Source organism: Rhodnius prolixus, unplaced genomic scaffold (assembly GCF_049639745.1).
Source record: "Rhodnius prolixus isolate KJV_2025 unplaced genomic scaffold, Rpr scaffold_2, whole genome shotgun sequence".
NCBI lineage: Eukaryota > Metazoa > Arthropoda > Insecta > Hemiptera > Reduviidae > Rhodnius > Rhodnius prolixus.
In genome coordinates this window covers 14,535,156-14,557,303 of record NW_027411592.1, presented here as the reverse complement: position 1 = coordinate 14,557,303, position 22,148 = coordinate 14,535,156, and the positions used below count along the sequence as shown (strand labels likewise).

The window sequence follows — 22,148 nt, the reverse complement described above, 5'->3', positions numbered from 1 at the left end:
TACCCCTCCCTTAAGTTGAGTTCAGGTAGCGTCGCAATTCTTGGAGCAGTTGTTATTTTATAAATTTTTGTGTTCATTTCGTTAAGGACCTTTGAGCTTAAAGTACCTTAAGAGGAAATTAATTTGTAATTGATGAATTAAATGGTCTCTTAAAAATTAAAAAATACTGAAGAGGGATATCCATCCCAACATGGCTGGCCCTTGTAGTTGGTTTTTTGGTTTAAAATTAATTGCTTATATTTTATATGCCCTGTATTGATGTGCTAATATCTGTGAAAGTAATACATGTTCAACTTGGCGAATATTTAAAATATCTCGATATGGCAGCTAATAAATTTAAAACTACTGATGAAGAAGATAACATGGGAAGTTCTTCAGATTGGGATTTACCTATTGCCTTTTCAAAAAAGCGACATACTGAAACAATAGAAGGAATAAATTCTGTTGCACAGACATGGAGGATGAAAGAGAGAGTAAGTAATACAATTCTGACATTGTTATAATTATTATTATTGTTATATGGTCAAGTTTTAATATTTGTTCGTTAGAATCAAACGTTGTCTCCCAGGCTAGGGGAAAATAAATTCATATTAAATATCAAAAATAATTTCAGATGAAGACTGTCAGTGTGGCGTTAGTTATATGTTTAAATGTTGGAGTGGACCCACCAGATATTGTGAAAACACACCCTTGTGCACGGCTCGAGTGTTGGATTGGTAATGTCATTCTGTCATCTTCTAATTCCGTTTACCTTCTAATAGCTTAAAGCAGTTGTTTTAAAATCCTATCGTAAAAACTACAAAATACATTTTAATTATGTGAATTTTATATTGATTTTCTGTAATTGATAGGATGGTTTCTTGGTAGTTATATCGAAGTATTAACCTCTGCCTAAAGGTATCAATCGAAAGAGCAACCACAAGCGACCGAAGAAAATTTTATTTTATTTTTCAAATTAAAATTCTTTAAGTCAAAAAAGTAATTGAAATGCGATGATGTATTTTTTCTCAGAACTAAACTTTCTAATCAACGCTTTCCAGAATACTATCAATACCAAGAAGTTGAGAACAATTCGTACGTTAATGAATATAACATTTAATTTTGAGTACAGTACATTAGTACTTCGCAATTTTTTTTTTTTTTATCTATGTTATCAAATAATTGGACGATTGTGGTCCGATTACTAGGATAAAGGTTTCTATGTCCATTCATTCTTACTTTTGTATCTCCCGATCAAAAAATAATTTTACGTGACAAAGTGGCCACAAAAATATTTTAGAAATTGAAAAACGGCCTCCTTTTATTAACATTACTTTTTATCTTGGTACTTACATTAAATGTTACCTGTAAAGATGTATTTTTAAAAAAGTTTCCCATGCTTTTAGATTAAACATTTCTTTTTAATTTGAATTTTCCGCAAGGTATTTGAATATGAAGTCATTTATTTTTTAGATTTACATAAGTTTTTCGTACAATTTTGCAGATCCCTTGTCAATGAGTCCACAAAAAGCCATGGAGGCTATTGGTACGAATTTGCAGAAACAGTATGAACGTTGGCAGCCAAGAGCACGATATAAACAATCACTTGATCCTACTGTTGAAGAAGTAAAAAAGCTTTGTACATCTTTACGTAGAAATGCAAAAGAGGAAAGGGTACTTTTCCATTACAATGGTCACGGGGTTCCCAAACCTACCACCAATGGTGAAATCTGGGTTTTCAACAGGGTATTTAATTTTGACAAGTTGTTTATTTTTTTAGATTAAAACTATTTTACGAGGCCTCAAATGATATCAAGTTTACTTCTGTTTTATTCATTTTTTACTTGATTTTATTTTTTTATATGAAGTGACATATTGTTAATTTTCAGTTATATACTCAATACATTCCGCTGTCGATTTACGATCTTCAAACATGGATGGGGGCTCCATCTATTTATGTATATGACTGTTCGAACGCTGGTATCATTATAGATTTATTTAAACAATTCGCTGAACAACATGAAAAAGATTATGAGGTAAAGGAAAACTTATAAAAATGGCTAATGAAGTTTTCTCAGTTCTAGTATTAATTATTTGATGGTAATTGAATCCTTTTTTTCTAATTTACGACAGCAACTTAATGCCCAAACACGAAATTCCACACCGTCTCCTCCTAACTACAAAAACTGTATTCAACTAGCGGCTTGTTCAGCAGACCAAATTTTACCGATGAATCCAGATCTACCTGCTGATATTTTCACATCCTGTCTCACAACACCTATCAAAATAGCGCTAAGGTGGTAAGTTGTTATATTTTTGGCGTTTAGTCATTAACTTTTAACTTTTAGATTTAGAAAATATGATTAGATACTTACTTATATTATTAGCTCACGTTCTGCGTCGCGGATCCAATTTTAATTTCACATACTTTAGGCACAATTATATAAAGTGTTAATTTGTATAAACAAAAAAAATGTTGAAACACTTGATCTTCTTGAGAAAATTCTTAAATCTTGTAAGACATATTTCATCTGCCTAGTTATTAGATATTAGATATGCTAAACCAGTCTGTTTAGCTAATAAACTTTGTTTTAAGATAATCGTTTTGGTTAAATATAAAAAAATAAAACCAGAAGAACGCTGTAAAAAGGTTGCACAAAGATACATTGCTTTCATGTTATCTCCCATAAATGTAAGCTTATCAGAACCTTAATTTTTTCTAAACATTTTCCGAGTTCCAATTGCTCATTGGAAACATAATGGTATGACGTACTCTAATTTTATTTTCTTTTACATATTTTTTTTACCTAACTCTTAATTTGTATTTATATATAAGATCGTAATTGCATTCGTTTAAAATAAATAAATTCATTAATAAACTTAACATAACCATGCACCCACATTTCTAAGGGAACTTTATTTTCACACCTGTATTAAAAATCTATCTTTGTCGACATCATTTTCCATTTTTAAATAACAAATATTTGTCCAGTTTCTTAGATTTTCTTTTACAATTCCTTCATTTTTTTAACATTTAATAATTATTTCTTTGAGCAATCGGCCGTAAGAAATAAGAGTAGGGAAGCAGATCATCTCCTAATTTCAAAGACTATCTATATATTTGTCTATAACATGTTTTGTAGGCGCCTTATCTTAAATGTTCTGTTTTCGTAGGTTTGTCATTCAAAATAATGGCCGCCTTTTACCAACCAAAGTGACCATGGAATCTATAGATAAGTAAGTTTAGAGAATAATATTTAAATTATCTTAAAATAATTTTACTCTTCGTGTGGCTTTTAATAATTCAGTGTTATTAATTTAATGTAAGAATTCCGGGGCAATTAAGTGACAGAAGAACAATGTTGGGAGAACTTAATTGGATATTTACGGCTATAACGGATACAATTGCTTGGAACACGCTTCCTAGAGGTAAACGGTTCTTGAAAAGATTTTTTTTTTTTAAGTTACATTTTGTTAAAAACCCTGATTATTATTATTCATTTTTCAGATTTATTCCAAAAACTATTTCGTCAAGATCTTCTTGTTGCGTCATTGTTTCGCAATTTTCTGTTGGCCGAACGTATCATGCGTTCTTACGATTGTACTCCCGTCTCTTGTCCCGCTCTGCCTCACACTTACCAGCACTCAATGTGGAGTTCATGGGATTTAGCACTAGATATGTGTTTAGCTCAATTGCCTGATGTACTTGAGTCTGAAGATAACTTTAAAAATTCTAAATTCTTTGAACACCAACTAACTGCGTTTGAAGTCTGGTTAAAGTTTGGGTCAGAGAAGAGAAGTCCGCCTGAACAACTTCCTATTGTGTTGCAGGTATGGTTTTATTTTTGTAACTAAAATCAATGTTTTTTTTATTCTCCATTTGCACATTAAAACAGTCGCAAAATCTAATTTTTGAATTCCCTCATTTGATCGAATAGTTCTCAATGTATTGTGTTTCCCAGCATCCATAGTAATCTTAGTACAAATTTGTACACTTTTTAGCTAGATAGGACTATTATAGCGGGAGGATAACGTTAGGATTAAAGTAAAACTTAACAACAAAACTATCAATTCTAATGTGCAGTTTTAAGAAATTCATTAGTTAAGGTATTAGTTAAATGATCATTGAACTTTTTCTTATTTACTGTTCATTACGTGGTTCTTGGATTGAGAAAAAAATTCCTTACCTTCAGACAGTAAATTGAAATTCATTTACTGCCGAGTTGAAATCATCATTTATTTTTCATTTTACTGCAGGGTTGGGTTTAGGACCTGTTTTCGGGATACATCATTTGAATTTACTGTAGTTTATTTCGGAAATTCTTATCTATCTGGTACAGAGAAGTTTTTCACTTTCCTTCTCTACTCATAATTCCCTGGAGTCATCCCATTTGTGCACATTTCCATTTGGAAATTGCTGGGACATTTGATATTAGATCCGGCCCATTTGGATCCTTCATAACAACAGTTCTTTCTTTATGAGTATGATAACTCAGGTCTTCTCAAATCATTAGTATTTCATAATATTTTTACTATACAGAACCAAATTTTTTCATTGCACTGTTACCAGCTAATTGTGAGGACTAAAACGATTTTGAAATAATAATTTATACAAATTTTGTGTCACAATTACTATCATTAGTTATTCTGATACTGCAGTCTTTTTGACTTTAGGAGTTAGTGTGCACGAGAATACGGATTTATTATGGATATGAGTGTTATTCAAATAATAAGTGAAAGAAACTTGCAAAAGTAGGAATCAATGGTATTTCTTTACAGTCACACACTATTTAGTTATGTTACCTATGTTATGACCACTTGATAAACCTGAAATGGAAGAAAAACATGTATCTGTTCAGAACACGCCAAAAGAAGCGTGCAATGAAGCAATCTCAAACAAAGTGGCTATTCGCTCATTTTAATTGCGATTGCTAAAGATAACGTTTGGTCAATCTTTTCATAGATTTCAAGATTTCATTCTTTTATATTCAAAATATTTAGATACGTAACGTATGATCATTAAACATATTTTGTTATTGTAAATAGCTATTTTTAAATAGCTTTAAAAAAGTTTTTTTCACACACTATTTACTTATGATAAGACTACCTGAGATAGTGTTGGTTGGATGAGCAGGTTAGAATTGGATGTAAAAGAAGTAGGCTGAGTGGGACGAAACCACTTAGCAAATAGTCACTTGGAGAAACCAAATGTAATAGATAAAGGTCCCGATATTAATTATTTTTATTTATGTTTCGATTTTTTTTTTTTTTTTGTATTTTACCTGCAGCGTCAGGATTTGTTTCAACATTTGTATTCCACTGTTGAAGTTTCCAGTTTCACGTGATTGACAACCATCTAATAGTAAACTACCTTTACTATTTTATTTATTGCAGGTACTTTTAAGCCAAGTACATCGCTTGAGAGCTCTTGACTTATTAGGGAAATTTCTTGATCTTGGTCCATGGGCCGTGAATTTGGCACTTTCTGTAGGTATTTTTCCATACGTTCTAAAACTTCTCCAATCATCTGCTAAAGAATTGCGACCGCTTCTTGTATTTATTTGGGCTAAAATACTTGCTGTGGATAGTGTAAGTATAAACTTTATATTATTTCATGATTTATTTCTTTAAATGTTGTATTCGATTATATTTATGTTGTATATACGTTTAGACCTGTCAAGCAGATTTAGTAAGAGATAATGGCCACAAGTACTTCCTCTCAGTTTTGCAGGATACGGCAATGTCGGTAAGTAATTGAAGAAAACGTTGAATAAAATTTAAGCAGAAAATAATCATTGCGACTACACTGAATCCTAGTTTTCCAAAAAATACCAGGTTTGCTCTTTCAGGTTTATTTATTTTTTTATATAAAATAAACTTTGATTTGATATTTGTTTACAGAGTGATGATCGAACATTGGCTGCTTTTGTTCTTGCCTGTATGGTCGACCATTATCCTTGTGGTCAAGAAGCAGCTCTTCAAGGATCATTAGTATCTACTTGTCTTGTTCAATTGAATGATTCTAGTCCTTTATTAAGGCAATGGTTGGCCATTACCTTAGGTAGGCTATGGAGATCGTACGATAAAGCAAGATGGTGTGGCGTTAGGGATTCAGCCCATGAAAAATTATATATACTTTTAAAGGATCCTTCGCCCGAGGTATTTATTTATTATGAGTGAAAATGAATTTGAATTGTTTATTTATTTATAATATAAAAAGAAAACACTTTTTTTCAAATTAATTTTTGCACATTAAAGTTTTGAGTAGGTAAAAAATTCATTTTTAATATTTACAGGTTCGTGCGGCATCAGTATTTGCTTTAGGGACTTTTATCAGTTCTGTTACTGAGAGAAGTGAACATGCCAATAACATCGATCACAGCGTTGCCATGACTCTTTTAAGTACAGTTTCTAAAGATATGAGTCCACTAGTCAGAAAGGTAAATTACAAAAAAAAAATTGGTTCATGATGGAAATGATTTACATTTATTCCAGTTTTAATAATTTAACTTTATTTTATTTATTTTTTAATTTATTTTTTTTTTTTTGTGTGTGTGTAGGAGTTGATTGTTGCTCTGCAGAATATGGTAATGGTGTTTGCAAATTCATTTCTTTCAGTAGCTCTTCAGGAAATAAGAGATGGAGGCCAAGCGCTCATTGGTGGTGTGTTTGTGTAATTTTCAATTTATTATTTCAAAACCGATGTCATTTTGTTCACATGTCTTTTTAATTTAGTGTAAACTTCGCTTAGTATATGTATAATTATTTTAAAAGCATTGAATAATTGCAAGAGACGAATTATATTTTGTGCTTTACAAAAAGTCTTTAAGATTGAAGTATTTTTTTTAATGAAAGATTTTGAGGGAAAACAGAAAACCAAGATATAATTTTACTTTTTATTGAGTTCTGTCAGAAACTACATTTTTACAAAATTAGGGCTCGAGATTTTTTCGAGTATTGATGTTTCTGGGTGGAAGTGCTGAACTCAAAAATCAAGAGTATATAAGTGAAGTTCTGTTGAGATACCACTAAGATTCTTATTATATAAATACATTAAAAATCAATTCAAAAAATAATGAAGAGTTATTTTAGGAAGCTAATTTTTTAATTTCATCTTTTAAAAAAAAATGTTGCAACAGTATCTTCGAGTTATTCTTAAGATTAAATTTTTGTTTAGGTCCTCAGAATGTAAAAAAGTTACTTTATCAGACGCTTTTATATTTGTTATCAAATTAATTATTCGGTTCGCAAGAGAAACTGTTGCATTGGCTTAAAAAATTAAACTGCTATTTATGTTTCCTTTTTATGAGCTCTCCTGAATGCGAACTGATTGTTTTTAGCTAATGTTCCTTCTTCTTCTTCACTACTTGTGTTAATGTGTGCTTCATACGAATCAAGGATTAGTCTAACCCACGGAAGTGGGACTTTACATTGTTTTATCCTAGATTATTCGATAATGTCTGCAAGAATTTCCTTTTAACTTATTTTAAAAAATTTTAGTATTAACACTTGAAATATCTTCCACGGTAAAGTTATTTTTTAGATTCTAAGGAAATTCTCTATTTTAGCAAAAGTTGTAAAATTGGTATCAAAACTGGCTAGCTTGATGCGCTGCTTTTGGGGCATACAATTAAGCAGCGTCATTCGTTTCACTTAAATAGAAAGTTTAATGTCTTAATGTATGGGACTGGCTCAACTCTATTTAACTTAGAGAAGAAAGACTGCACCATCCTTCATAACATTAGACAATACTCCCACTCGAAATAAATATTCATTTAGAACGAAAGAATTAGAGTAAGAAAAAGTATCTAATTTATTTTTTATACTGTTTTTGATTTTCCGTGTTCTAAAGGAAACTTTTTGAATTTAATATGTTTTGGAAAAATTTTGTTTATAGGTAGTTTACGGCGTAATGTGACCCAAGAAACTGAACGTTTAAGAAAGCTGTTATCACCATCAACATCCGGTACATACAACAATTACAATACTGTGACAGGTATAGGAGCGTTAGATGTTTACCACGAAGCTGTGTCAGGATTAAAAAGAGTAGCATCGCACTCGTCCATAGCTACATTGACCGGTGGAGCGGCCGCAGTAGCTGATGGATGTCCTCTACCTCCACCATTACCACCACCTCCGACGACAACTCCTCCCAAATTTGGAACAGTATATCAAAAAGTTTGGATAGGACTGTCCTCTCTAGAAAGAGATCCTTTTCCTGGAGTTGCTTCTTTGGCCGCAGCTATTATTTTACATGTGAGAGATCAGGTATGTAGTTTTTTGGCCACTATTTTCATATATATATATATAATATATGTGTGTATGTGTGTGTGTGTAAGGATGGATATGCGACCGAACATTTCAATAACTGAAGTCATAGAAGCACAGACTTGATTCTTCTTGTTTTGTATGATTGTTACTTTCTATTCTAAAGTTTTGGTTAAATCTTCAACTTCGAATACTAGGTACTTTATTTTTTTTTACAAGAAAATTGATTTTTGAGGGTTTTTCAGTAAGTGCTACTAGAATCTCTGCTGAGTACGGTTTTTTCACAGCTATAAAATATTTAGGATCTACAATATAAGCAGTAACCTTGGAATTCCGATTTGACAAATATGTGTTAATCAAAAACTGAACTTAACTAGAAAAGGTTTCTGACATTTTTTAATATTTCAGTATCGAAAATGGCCTAATGTTTTCTTAAAATTTTGAATTGTTTTAATAATTGATTTTATGGAGTTTCTATGAAATTTTACAAAGTTTAAGTTGATGGCGATTCAAGTTTTGTACTGGAAACACTGAGCGCTCTATTGGGCAGTGTCTCTAAGCCCTGATCTCCATAGTAAGGTTGCCAATTAGAAGGGTAAGGGAATAAGTAAGTGAAAATCGGGTGTTTGCTTCACACCAGACTGTTAAAATTAGATTGGTCTCTAGACCTAAATTTTAAACTCTTTAATTATCTTTGAGATTAGTTCTTTAAACATAAATTTTCTATCAAGAAAAAAAATTCCAAAATAGGTTACTTAATAATAATAGATTGGCTTTATATGTTTTACTCATTTATTTTATACTATTCGGCAAAAATAGTTCCTATTGATTGATAAATTCAATTATCTTGGGCTTGGAAATACATATATCATATCTTAGGCGTAACCATTTATTCCTTTGACAGATAAAAAGTATTGTCTTTGAGGGAATGAAAGTTTGTTTTTTAAGAATCTATGACTGTAAGAGTGTGTGTTGGTAAGGTATGCGCTTGGCCGGGACATAGCAGCCCACCACAATCAAGGGATCAGGCAGCGAGGGCTGTTTCACTCTCCATGGGACATATTACTGTAAGCCATCATTTAAATCTCCACATATCTTTCTAAACAACTTTTGCTTTGCCCACTGAACTCTGTCCACTGAATTAAAGCAAAATTTATTGCTAAGTTTGCTGTTTGAAGCAAGGTGAAATGTATGGTACGACTGCAGATATATCAGTTATGTTGTTATATGTTTTGACTTTTAGAGAATGAAGAAGTATAGACGACTATTCTGAAAAATTCTCAGAAATTCGAACAATTATGTTTGCTATTTTCAATAAGCAAATAGATTGAAAATTTTATGCTGATATTTGAACCAAATTAAGATTTTAATTTAATTCCCTAAACTGTGTTCAGTGGACAGAGTGGTTGAATCTTTTAAATTAGACTGTTAGACTGATTGTTTTAGCTTACAAATTCTGAAAGAAGGAGGTCTAGCCAGATAAAGTTTCCCAGCGCTTCTTTGATTTACTTGAGCAGATTTACTTCAGAACTTAAGCAAATAGAAAAAAGAAAGGGAAAAATATATTGTCTTACGAATTTGGTAGAGTAAATAAATACCGAATTTTTCATTTCTAATACAAAGACGATTCGAATCATCTAGGAACTCAATCTTCAGTTTAATCAAAATTATACAAACAATTGTGATCGTATTTATGCCGTGTTTTCTTCAAAGTTATTTATTTTCTGATTTGATTTGTTGGTACTTTTAGATCCCGGGTTCGAATCCAGCTGCCGCCCTTAAAGCTGTTTGCTATAGTCAATGTTTCTTGTAGCGAGCGCATACTGTTCGGAGGCCGGCAGAGCACTCCGGGCGCCAGTGACCAAAGATAAATTAGTCGGGCCTTAATCTAAAAATAATAATGATAACATAGATTTTAGTATTAGAATTTTTTAGAGGCATTAGCTATGGGGTAAGAGTTGGAATCCCACGCGGAGGTCCGGGTGTGATTCCAGCTACTGGCCAGTAGATTTTTCTCTTCCTAGTAGCTTCTTACAGCTCATTGTCCGGTAATGGACGATGCTATTTGTATCGAGATAACATTGTCCAGAGGCCGGCTGTACACTGAAAAAAGCTCCAGTTACCAATGTCCTCAGATGTTGACGTGCCTTAAATTAAAAAAATAAATAAACAAATAAGTAATAATTATTATTGCATATGACTCAGTTGGTGAAATATCAGTCTAAAACTAACCCTGAAGGCTAGAAAGAAAGTAATTTACTTAATACACACCCATTCGGTTAAAGTATTCTAGTCCTCTAATAAGCGAATTATTTTTCATAGTTGCCTTCTCAAAATTTCTTATAAAATGTAAACATATCTAAGATTAAAAAGACTAAAAAAGTGTTTTAACATAGATTTTTCAGGAAATATTTTGAATAAAGATTTTCATAAGCATGTTAGGAATTTTTAATGTGAAAATAGCACCATGTAGAATGTTCTTTCAATTTTTGAAAAAAACATATTTATGTCTATAGAATGAAATATTAAACTCTTGGTAGTCAAAAACGTCATTGGAAGAAAAATAAACGGGAATCTTGACTGAAATTCTAAAGATTATTTAGCCTATCGAATTCGTAAAATATCCTATTACTAAAATCAGGGGTTATTTACCTTTTAGAATTGGTAGCCCAATGGCTTAGCTTCAAAAAAAATATTATGTTAAAAATTTCTTCACTCTTAGGTGGTTCTAAATGCTTTTTTCGAGTTTAAATTAGATTTGTATCAATTTTAGGATTATTTCTTGACAGTTAAACATAAAAGAGGAGAATGAGATTAATGAAATGGATCTATTTCCTATTTTTTTTTTTTTTAATATCAATTTTAAGCATAAGATTATTTGTCAGTTTGAACTTTTTACAATGTGTTTGATCGATTCGAATAAACTGTCTTTTATTTACAGTTTTGTTTTTTAGACTATGAATTAGGAATCATATTTTTCAAAAAACGCCTGCTTACCTTCAGCTTAAATCTGTTTGAAACGACTGGGAAAAAAGGCTGCATCCTCTGACCACCGAACTTGTTAGCGTATTGTAGAAGTATACTGTGCACGCATATATTGTTAGAATCATTTGCTTTAAATGTTTTTACTCGCACACTTGAAGTAATATTAGAAGTATGTTGCTTTTTGTAGCCTTTGTAAGATGTGAACAGACGAATTGCTGTAGTTCAATTTTTATTTTTACTTACACTTTTCATTCTCTACATTTAATTTCTGATCACTTATTCAAATCTTTTTGCAACTTAGTTTTTTTTATTCAGCTTTATTTTGTTTAGTTTGATTCCTTTAAGAACTAACTAAAGAAGCTCATTGTTAAACCCTATTGTTGATTGATGCAAGCGGGTTAGACACCATCGGGGAAGCATTATAAGTGGAAAGTTACCATTGAAGCCGACTCCACCAGAATTCCACATTGAGTGGATGGTAATCATCTGCTGAATTGAATACATGTGTTCCCAAAACACCAACCAAGTTTTCGTTTTTGTTTAAGCTGCTCAAAATGGCCATTTATTTCGAATTATTAAGTTAAGAAATCGAAGTTAGCATTTAGTTTGCTCTTTTTTCTTTTTTTTTAGGGAATTTTTAACGTTAGAAATAAGTTTTCCATTGAACATGAAGCGTTTGAACGTTTTTCACCAATCAGCATTAGTTCATTGCATAACGCATGGAAGATCAAAGACAAATTGTAAATAGCATGCATTGTTAACAGCAAGAAACCAAATACATCGTTATTACCTTATTTTTAATCTTTAAAAATGTGTTTTTGTGATTACCTATTAAAATTAATTTCATGCACTGAGATAGTTTCTTGAAAACTGTTACCGTGTTAGTCTTTTAACTTGATACATTCTACATTTCTTTATTTGAATTGGGTTTTCTTCTAATTATTATTATTTTTTTTTTTTTGAAGTTTGGAGGTTACATTGGCATTAGGCTGCTTTTTAAGTATAAGTATGACTTTAGCATCAGCTAGATCAATGAATTGCTACCCATCAGCAAATTGTAGTATTAATTGGCAGTCAAATGTTTAGGAAAAAGTTTTACATTAAAGGAAATATAATCATATTTCCCTGTAATCACAGGGAGGAGTAAAACTGTTTTGAGAGATTTACATGGATTTTTGCCTAAAGAGTAAATATTTAACCTTTTTTTAAAAAGGTAATTTCACCGATTGTAAGAAATTTAATCAAATAGGTTAATTACCTTTGTGAGGATGTTTGTACAAAACTCTCAGTAAATAAGGAAAGGAGTCAGTAAGTCCGGGTTAAAAAAAAAAAAAAAATGCGTGGTCTCTTAGATTTTCTTTTCCTAAGAGTTTCTACTGCCCAAGCTGTAGAAAAAAATTTAAAAAACACCGTAATGGCAATGTTCGACAGATATTTTTTAAATACTAATTTAAATTTGCTGCTATTTCTTGAATGCTTTTTCAATTTTCAATTTCTTTTGTAGCTTCCAATATTTGCATTACAACTGTTTTAGGTTAGAGAGGCTAATACTCCAAGGGAAGTGCATGAAGCTAAAGCAAGCTCATTGCCGCCATCTCCTTCCAACAAGTCTAGTTATCTGAAGTAAGTAAAGTTCTTAGAAAGGATTGGTTAACAGACCTTTTCAAAAAATGTGCCCTTTAGTTGTTACATATTAAATTGCTTAAGAAAAATGAAATGGCTAAAAGAGCAAAAGAAAGAAATATTTTTTAATTAATTGCAATGATGTGTTAAGTGCAAAACTTTTTTTTTTTTATTACAGTTGTGAATCTCCTCCTACTTCATCTTCTGCTGATAAACTCTCAATTTCTCGTAACGTCCCACTCTTACCTCGCACCAAGAAACCTATTCACACCACGGTAATTATTATTGTATCCGCTAATTTTTTTTTTTTTTTTTTTAGACTAATGATGAAAATACTTTTATTTGTCCTTGTTATTTACAGATCAATGAAGATGCCGTAGACGATGCAAACACAAGCACTTCTAGTACAAGCGCTTGTCGTAAAACTGTGGTCAGTACTCAATTTATAGAGTGGAGATGTAAATATTTTGCGCAATCTATAACTGGAGATGAAGATCTTATGGATAAAGAAAGTCCTTCTCATTATCAACGTGAATGGAGGTAAAAACGTGTTTAATACTTTGAATACACCTGCAAGTCAATGTTCATCAGTGCAAGTTTATTTCCTTCTATTTCTTTCCATAGGCTTTCTTCCTTTAAGTCATTAAAGGTGGCTTTTTGCAACCATATTTATTTACTTACTAATTGGTGCGATTGTCCTTAGAATAGGACCTGGACCTCCCCTATAAGTTTTTACTATTCTAGACGATCTTGATGCTTTATCTTCTTTCGTCAGTCCTTTTTTAGTCTTTCTATACATCGTTTAACCATATAAGCCGAGGGCGTTCTCTTATCCTCGATCGTGCTGGCTTTCCATATAAAAGTTTTCTCATTCCTCATTTTTTTTTTTTTTTTGCGCTTTCCTAGTCCATACGCACATTTAGGGCCGGATATTTTTTAAGGTATACCTTTCATTTTCAAACCCCGAGAATCTTGTCATTTTCTTTGCTGAGTGCCTAGGCTTCACTAGTGGCCTAATAATAGTCTTGTAGCCCAAATTGACGCCTTGCGAGATAAGTCCTTGAACGGCTAACAGGCGTCTATTTCCCGCGGTTATACTTGCCTTTATTTCTGCAGTTGCATCGTTATTAATTGTTAATAAGGACCCTAATTACTTAAAATCATTGCTCACTGGGAAACTGTATTCTCCACACTGGATTCGTTCGTCTCCAAGATCATATGTTACGCATATATTTGGTCTTAACCTCATTAATTTATAGACCGCGCTTCCTGTTTGCTTCTTCCAGTACCCGAAATGTGTTTGATTTCGCAAAAATCAATACGTTGTTCTGCGAATGTTAACTGTTAAGTTAGGTGGTTATCGATAGATCAAAGGGCTTCTCTAGGAACTGCCTATTCGAGAATATATGATCTTCCCGGTCTTAAGCCGCGTTGGTATTCACCTAAAGTATTTTCCGCCGATGTGATCAATCGTTTATGTATCTATTAATATAATATTCATTTCCGAGAGTAGTAATAATCCTCTAGAATTCTTTTTGTAGATTGCGCTCAAGCTTGCCTCACTTCATTCGCCAGGTTTCCTTTCATTTTGCCATATATCCCAGTCTTCAACAAAATTACCTCTGTGGATGACGAATGCAGAATGGATACCATCTGTACCCGGAGATTTGTGATTCCTTTGTGCCAGTGTTATTTTTTCGATGTCCTCGTATTCCGGAGGCATGAAAGCTTCTCTTTTACCAATTTAAGCATTCCAGTCTACCAGAACTATTTTCGTATCATACCTGGGGAGGTAATCATAACTTCTTTCCAGTCTTGTTTTTCCATTTTCTGTCTTATCTTCTGTAGGTGGACGCTTAGGAAAAGTTAAAAAAACCTCCTCTTAAGCCGTATCAGGCATATCCTTTCATTAACTGTTATTTAAGACAAGATTTCTTGTCAATGATGAGAGAGAGATAGAAATATCAATTTTTTGTTACAACATAAATAATTGTAAATATTTAACATCGCAATTTGTTAAAATGTGAAATTTGGGGAATATCAAAAGTAACTGATTAAATTCAAAATTATAATAAACAATATGTACGCTTATATTATTTATCGATGTCTTCAAGTATGTGATGTATTGAAAATTAATCTTTCAATCAAACATAAATACCAAACAATCGATTCCCTTCTTACACAGAATTACAGCTCTTTTGATGTAGATAGTTGCCAAAACGCAATTAAAATGTGAAGTAGACTGATGAACAAATTGCGAAATTTCTTTTACCAAATCTATGGTAAAATAGTAATTTTGGTTGTTGTTACTTAAACGCTATGAAAATTAGATAAAAACACATTGATTAAAAAGGTAAAAGCTGAGTTTGCTTATTACGTTTTAGATTTTTGAGAAATACAAAACTTAGAAAGGAAGCATCAGATGAATATGCCAGGATTGGAGCTTCTAGGCTTGAAACTCAGATTTTTCATTCGAGATGCAGTTACCAGCCAACATTAGTTAAATTTCATCCGTACGAACCTCATATTGCAATAACTTACAAAGATACATTCACGTAGGTTACATATTTTATTATACTTTTAGCCCGGAATAAAAATCCGAGTTGCTGTAGCTTAATTATTTGAAATAATTTAAAAATAAGTTGCGGTTATCTCTTCTAATTGTTCAAGAAAAAATTAATTTAAAAATGATTATTTCTTAATAATTCATGGATGATTGCAGAATTGAATTTATGTTTTGTTACATTTAACCTAGGGTATTGGACTATCAGACTTCAAATAAAATTGTTACTGTGCGTGGAGAAAGACCCACTGGAACTAGCAGCATTTTGGGTACATATCGAAAAGTGAATTGCCTTGAATTTATAAACAGTCATGATATTACGTTGGTTGCTACTGGTACTGACGATGGAGCCATAAAAGTATGGCGATTGAATGGTTCCCTTCTTTCAGCGTGGCATGCCATGCCCGTAACAACGCCCACTTCAGTACATCACGTAATTAAGCATTTTTGTGAGTAAAGATACTGAGCAAAATTATTTATTTATTAGTATTATTAGTTTATAAGATTTTATAATTTGTTTCTCTAGCTTATGGCAACACAGGTAATAGTGGTGTTAGTGTAATGGCTTGGGATCAAGTAAGACAGACTATGATAGTCGGTGGTGATAATCGTGTGCTTAGAATTTGGGATGCAGAAACAGAACTTTTGCTCCAAGATATACCAACGGATGCTGACTCCTGTGTGACATGTATATCTCTTGACCCAGCCAGAGGTTCGTAAATAGTTTTTATTATCTCAGTTTGCGTTAGAAATGATACAACTTTAATTAGTTAGAATAAAATTGTTGAACATTATTTAATAACGGGTGCATTATTCATTATATTTGATTGTTTTGTTATTTTTAGGTGGAGCTATGATGTGTATTGGTTGCGGCGATGGAACTGTACGCTTATTCGATCGAAGATTAAAACCTCCAGATACAAGAGTTGCGACATTTCGAGAGCATTCATCATGGATAGTTAATGCGCAGTTGGGAATTGGAGGAAACTCCATTATTTCTGGAAGGTTAGACATTTGACGGTTCTGAATGGTATTATGAAGATCAGCTCTTAATGTAACGATTGCAATTTATGTCTTGAGGTTCAAACAAAATTCGTTGCTTCAGAATCTTAAAAATGTTTTAAAAGAACATTCTGGGATTATTCTCGCACCATTTTTTTGTTTGTTTGATTGTTTTTTTTATTACCTGATTGCTAAACCAACTAGGTTAAATTCAAGTTTGTTTTACTTTGTTTGCAGTACAACAGGCGATGTAAGATTATTCGATACGAGAGCCAAAACATCAACTTTAGCATTTCAAACATCTCACGGACAAGGCCTCAAAGCTATGGATGCCCACCCTGCAGCGGATTTATTTGCTTGGTGGGTGAAAATTTCAGCCTTATTAAAGTGACCTTTCCGATATTTATATTATTTTTTAGGTTCTTGGGTGCGCTAGTAAGGCGAAAAGTAGTTTTAATTATTACTATATATGTAGGAGAGTACTATTACAATAGTTCTAAGGTTTTTCTAATCAGGATAGCAACAGATTGTGCCCACCGGACACTTTTAATAAACTAAATTTTGTTCGATGTCTATCTTCTTTTTTTAATCTCCCACAATGTGATGTACCATATACACTGGAAGCACTAAAAAAAAGGGGGGCCAAACTCTCAAATTTCTACAATTACAAAAATTGGTTCAAATTTAATTAATTTTTCTTGAGTAAATGAATTTCACTGTGACAAAAGACAGCATTTATACATCTTGACTAAAAAGTCGGTTCAAATACAGAGATTTAAACCACCAATTATTGAGGGCACTTTAAATAAGAGCGACCTCTACAACTGCTCAAGGTCAACTCTCGCTTGAATTTGTATAATATTAATAAAAATCAATTAACAACTTGAATTAAAAATTTTTGATGAAAATAGGCTAAACTTCGGTTGAAAATCTGTGTAAAATCGTATTTTAAGATTTTTTCGCAAACGACTCCTACAATTTTATTCTAAATTTGTATATTTTTTAACAACATAAATGTACATTTTCGACTGGGAATATTTTTTCCGGAAAATCTATTTCTTCTTCTGTGCAACGGGGATGATAGGCTCTCCTAAAGTTAAAGTGATGAGATCTAAATGTGAGTCAAACGTTTGGAGTTTGAAGTAAATTCCAGGTGTTGGAACATTGAGACAAGTTGTATGACAAAGTCAGGAGTGTTCTCAACAGACTTATTATTTAAGATGAGGTAATAAAGATCATTAGCGGAATTTCCTCCTTATTGGTTTGATTAGGTCAATTATCTCCAAGATGTGATAAAAAATCTTCGTTTGGCTTGAGATATTGTGAAATTTAAGTTCTTTGAATTCTAAATTTGTAGAAGCTGGAATTTTTATTTATTGATTGTTTATGAAACAGAAATTTCTGAAAAAGTCTATTAAAGTTTGGGAAACAAATTTAAAATGTAACTTTATTTATTTATGTAATGTAACTTTATTTCTTCTCAGACTTTTTCGTGAAGGATAAAGTTTTAGATTTACTGACTTTGAAAACTTCATTTTTGCACGGATTAATTCAGCAAATCTAAAATATAGTAATATTCTTAGTGATTGTTCTGTGGAAATAAAGTGCCACTTGAGAGTGGTAAACGATATGAGATCGTTTCCAGTATGGAATTAAATAAATTCTCACCATTACCTTCATTTAAATTCAAACTTTTTCTTAATTTCTAATTTTGGGTGTGTGTTTTTAGTGGCTCAGTCAATCAAATTAGTGTCAATTGTTGGTCTGGAATACAGTTGAATATGATCAAATCAGTTTATCATGAATGGTTCTATTCATCTAAATTTGGGCCAGTTGGATGCTTATCATTCCATCCACATAAAGTGCTACTTGCAGCTGGTTCGGCTGATAGTTCACTCTCTATTTATTCCTTGGACAACAAGAGGTGACAGGTAAGTTTTTGTTACTTATTAATACTAAATTATAAATTGAGATCCATTTAGTTGATAAGGCAGTGTTTTTTTCTAAATCCACAGAGCCGTTTCTTTTAGTTTTGTTCTAATCCATCTAAAAGGTATTCACTTCAAAAACATTTTCTGCTCTTTCCATAATTTTTTCCCAGGTTACCAATTCCGTTTTCTTATCTCACGTTAAATTTTCTGTTCAAATAAAAATAAATTTTGTTTTACCCACACTTCTTTCATTTCAGTTCGCCACCTCTGATTACTCGCTAGCAAAGGCATTAGGAATTCTAGGACCACCTCTCTATTTATTCATCTGACTTACCCTCTTACCATCTGACTCAAACATACGTTTGCTAACTATACAGCTCTGCACCAACTGGAGATTCCTTTCATTACAGACACTTTAAATTTGAACTGATGTGGACTTAAGGTCGAATTTAAAGAAAATACAGTATTTTCAATACAAAAATTTTTCATCAAATTACAGTGCTCCACTATATGTCGCAATGTATACTCTCCATTATGATTCCCAAATTAAATTTGTAACTAAAGAAGTACAACCTGAATATCGAAAATTCTTTTGCTCTCTTTTCTGTTCAAATCCTCAGGAACAAAATGTTGACTCCACCTCGATTCCAGATAATCGCCTTCGTTATTTGAGACGTCATCGATCTCGTGCTGCCTCTAACAGTTGACTCACTCTAATATTGCCAGTATGCAGCTTCTTCTCATAAAGCTAGTCCAGCCTAGAAGACCATATCATCTCATTCACTTATTATGTGCTTTCCTGTAAATTTTGAATATAAATAAATAAATAAATAAAAATTGTATTCGTCCACATAAAATTATTTCGAAACTTTAGACTTTCATGAGATCTTTACACCCTTTCTACGTTGATTTATTTCAAAATTAATGTGCTAGCGTCCAGACAGTTTATCTCGATATAAAAACCGTCTATCCCCAGACAGTGAGCTTAAGAAACTCATAAACACAGAAAAATTTAAACAGTAGTTTATACAACAGCAAATTCACGGTAGCTTTTGTCGAACCCGGCATCTCCGTTAGGAATTTCAGTGCCCTAAACATTGAGCTAATCCCTTCAAAGTGCAGGTATTTCCAAAATTGCTCTCGATTCTTTAATGTTGAATGAATGAATGAATGAATAAAGACATTTATTGATTTTACATATTCAAGTACATACAGAAATATACAAAAAACATCACTAGACAATGATCTTTCGACCGGCTGTCAAGCTGTTATCCAACTAGAAATTATAAAAAACAAAAAAAAAATAGGACAAAATAACAAATTATAAGAAATAAATACTACAAACAAAAAGACATACTCGTTACACTAATAATAATATTCCCCTTCTAACTAAAAATTGAATTCTTTAATTAAAAAATTTCTGTAGGAGGACGCCGCTGCAACAAACTTAACCAAATCCATCCAGTTTCCGCCAGTTAAATAAAATAAACATTGTTCATTGTCTAATTGGCTCCTGTTTCTTTAATGTTACTTATTGTGAAAATACTTCCTTCTCATTCATTACTTTTTCATGCCAGTGAAAAAAAGTGCACTAGTCTCCTCACTTACTTTCAAATATAATGATAGAGTGAACAACAAGTGGTTGATGATTAACCATATGTAGGTGATGAATTGATTATCACTTCATCAAAATATCTTGATGATTGGTACTTGCCCAAACTAGTCAATTGTTTAAAAATAAATCATTGAACGCAAAGCTGTTACTTTTGTAATAAATGAATAAACATGAAATATAAGCAGTGTTAAAGACAGTTTAAGATACTTTTAAGAGATTACAAGAGTGCCTTTGATTTCTGTTAGATTGATTTTAAAATTACATTAACTTAGTTTTAACCATAAAATTTTCATGTTACAGCTTTTCAGTGGTTAATGAGTAAATACTATTTGCAGGGAGATAATTAGCTGCTCAAAGTTCTGTTCCAGCTCATTTTGGCTTTTCAAACGATGAAATATTTTTTAATGAGAATTTAAAATGCCTCTAATGGTGCTATTTTTTAAATTTGCGCAAATTTTAAAATATCACAGGATAAAACTTGGAAAAAAATGCAATCACATTATAAATATTATATTGATTTTTATTTTCTTCACAATACCTTTGTACATACAAAACAATAATTACCAATAACTATTGCATTGTGATTATGAAATAATTGATCTCTCAAATATATGCATGTTGTATAGTATACTCAATAATTAAGAAGTAAAAAGCTATTATTATTTTGTTAATTCAGATTATTTATACTGAAAAATAGTCATAGTAGCAACTAGATCACTTCTCTTATTTTATTAATTTTTTCCTTTGTTATTTTCTATTTCCTATTATTACTTTTAATACTTTTAATACTTTTAATAAATTTTACAAAAAAAAAAAAAGTACTGATTGTTGTCGAAGTTTGTAAATATGAATGGTTAAACAACATTGTAAATAAGAATTAAAGTGAAAAAATTAATAATAAAAAAAATGAAAATGTATAAAGAATTAAACTGAGTGATTTAAAAAAAAAAAATATTGGCATTATAAATAGGTTATTATTTTTATAATTAGTTAAGAGCAAGGAAAGAAAAAACAAACAAACTAGTCGAAATGACATCATTCACAATAGATATTTATACGCCTAATAATAATTTTTAGCAATAATTTTGTTGGATTATTATTTTTTTTTTTTTGTGTTAGAATGTTATTTTATTAAAATAGTCGTAAGGAAAAATTCTGTGCCATAGATGCAGTATAATGTAGCATGTGAGTAATCCAAAATTGCAAAAATATGTCCATCTTGTATTTGTGGTATAGAAAATTATTAATACACAAAGAAAATGTAACTTCAGAGAAAGAATGAGTGGAAGAGTGTGTATTTGAACGTAAGAGAAAAAAAAAAATTATTGTCGGCAATGTAGAAATTAAACAGTTTGTAAATTTACTTTGTGATCATATCATTCTATGATATGATTATGAATATGTCCCTGTTATGTCTGTATGAAAAGAGAGTGAATGATTTTGTCACAACAGAGTTACAAGAAAACCTGTACAAAATAAATACAAATGAATTAAGAGATTATTTTGTTGATTGGTAAAAGTGATGAGTTGAAATAATTTTATTTTGATATTTAAGTTCCTTAACAGACGTAAAGTGATTTATTAAATTATTAAGTAATAATAATAATAACTATATATTTTTCTTTTGCGTGGACATGGAAATTTGAAATTTTTATAGAATATATATTGGTTCTCCACTTTCTTATATAATATTGTCTTTTTTTGTTCCTTTAAATGAAGAAAAGTAAAAACGCTTTTATTTTAATTATTATTAGTATTGTTTTGCATTATTCCCTAGAAAAATATTTTAATTTGTCCCCTCCCCCAAATTTAACATATTAACAGACCACAAGAAGATAGTGAAAAATACTTTAATCTGAAATAGTTAAATTGTTGTAACTTATTTTCAGTTTCTGTTATTTTAAATAAATTTAATTATTTTTTTTGTTAATTAAGGCGAGTCAAAATCCAAAACATTGAAGCCTTCTTAGTACTCTGCCGGCTTCCGGACAGTGTTCTTTCGCTGCTGGTAACAATTCATCAAGCGTGAAATAGTTCTGTTTGATAGATTTTCTTCCCAATCTGTACTTCCAAATTCTAAGCTTTACTCGATCTTTTCTGTAGCAATGAGATTTCACTTTAAGGCTAAAAATGAGAGAAGATCTCGGTAATCATACAGAAATTAACAGTTTAATTCGTCTAT

The 22,148-nt window shown here is 31.4% G+C and overlaps 1 protein-coding gene across 5 annotated transcripts; it reads left to right on the top strand.

Moving 5' to 3' along the window:
* The first annotated feature begins 29 nt into the window (after positions 1–29).
* Positions 30–20,384, top strand: raptor (regulatory associated protein of MTOR complex 1). Of its 5 annotated transcripts, none has more exons than XM_074118109.1 (25): positions 30–473; positions 614–716; positions 1,484–1,725; positions 1,869–2,015; positions 2,113–2,276; positions 3,154–3,216; positions 3,308–3,408; positions 3,488–3,810; positions 5,374–5,568; positions 5,651–5,725; positions 5,881–6,138; positions 6,276–6,419; positions 6,540–6,642; positions 7,877–8,247; positions 9,228–9,314; positions 12,767–12,855; positions 13,034–13,130; positions 13,217–13,395; positions 15,240–15,410; positions 15,611–15,867; positions 15,945–16,130; positions 16,264–16,423; positions 16,658–16,780; positions 18,150–18,351; positions 20,267–20,384. In XM_074118109.1, the coding sequence occupies exons 1-24, from the start codon at positions 246–248 to the stop codon at positions 18,346–18,348; spliced, it is 4,065 nt and encodes a 1,354-aa protein (XP_073974210.1). In that variant the 5' UTR covers positions 30–245; the 3' UTR covers positions 18,349–18,351; positions 20,267–20,384. The 5 variants fall into 5 exon arrangements, with proteins under 5 accessions (XP_073974210.1, XP_073974208.1, XP_073974206.1 ...); XM_074118107.1 differs by having other exon boundaries at positions 2,113–2,279; positions 20,302–20,384; XM_074118105.1 differs by having other exon boundaries at positions 2,113–2,279.
* Positions 20,385–22,148: the final 1,764 nt, after the last annotated feature.

Coding starts and splice junctions, on each gene's coding strand:
- raptor (XM_074118107.1), top strand. CDS start 246: ATGCCCTGTATTGATGTGCTAATATCTGTGAAAGTAATACATGTTCAA. Junction 717..1,483: donor ACGGCTCGAGTGTTGGATTG/GTAATGTCATTC, acceptor ACAATTTTGCAG/ATCCCTTGTCAATGAGTCCA. Junction 2,016..2,112: donor AACATGAAAAAGATTATGAG/GTAAAGGAAAAC, acceptor AATTTACGACAG/CAACTTAATGCCCAAACACG.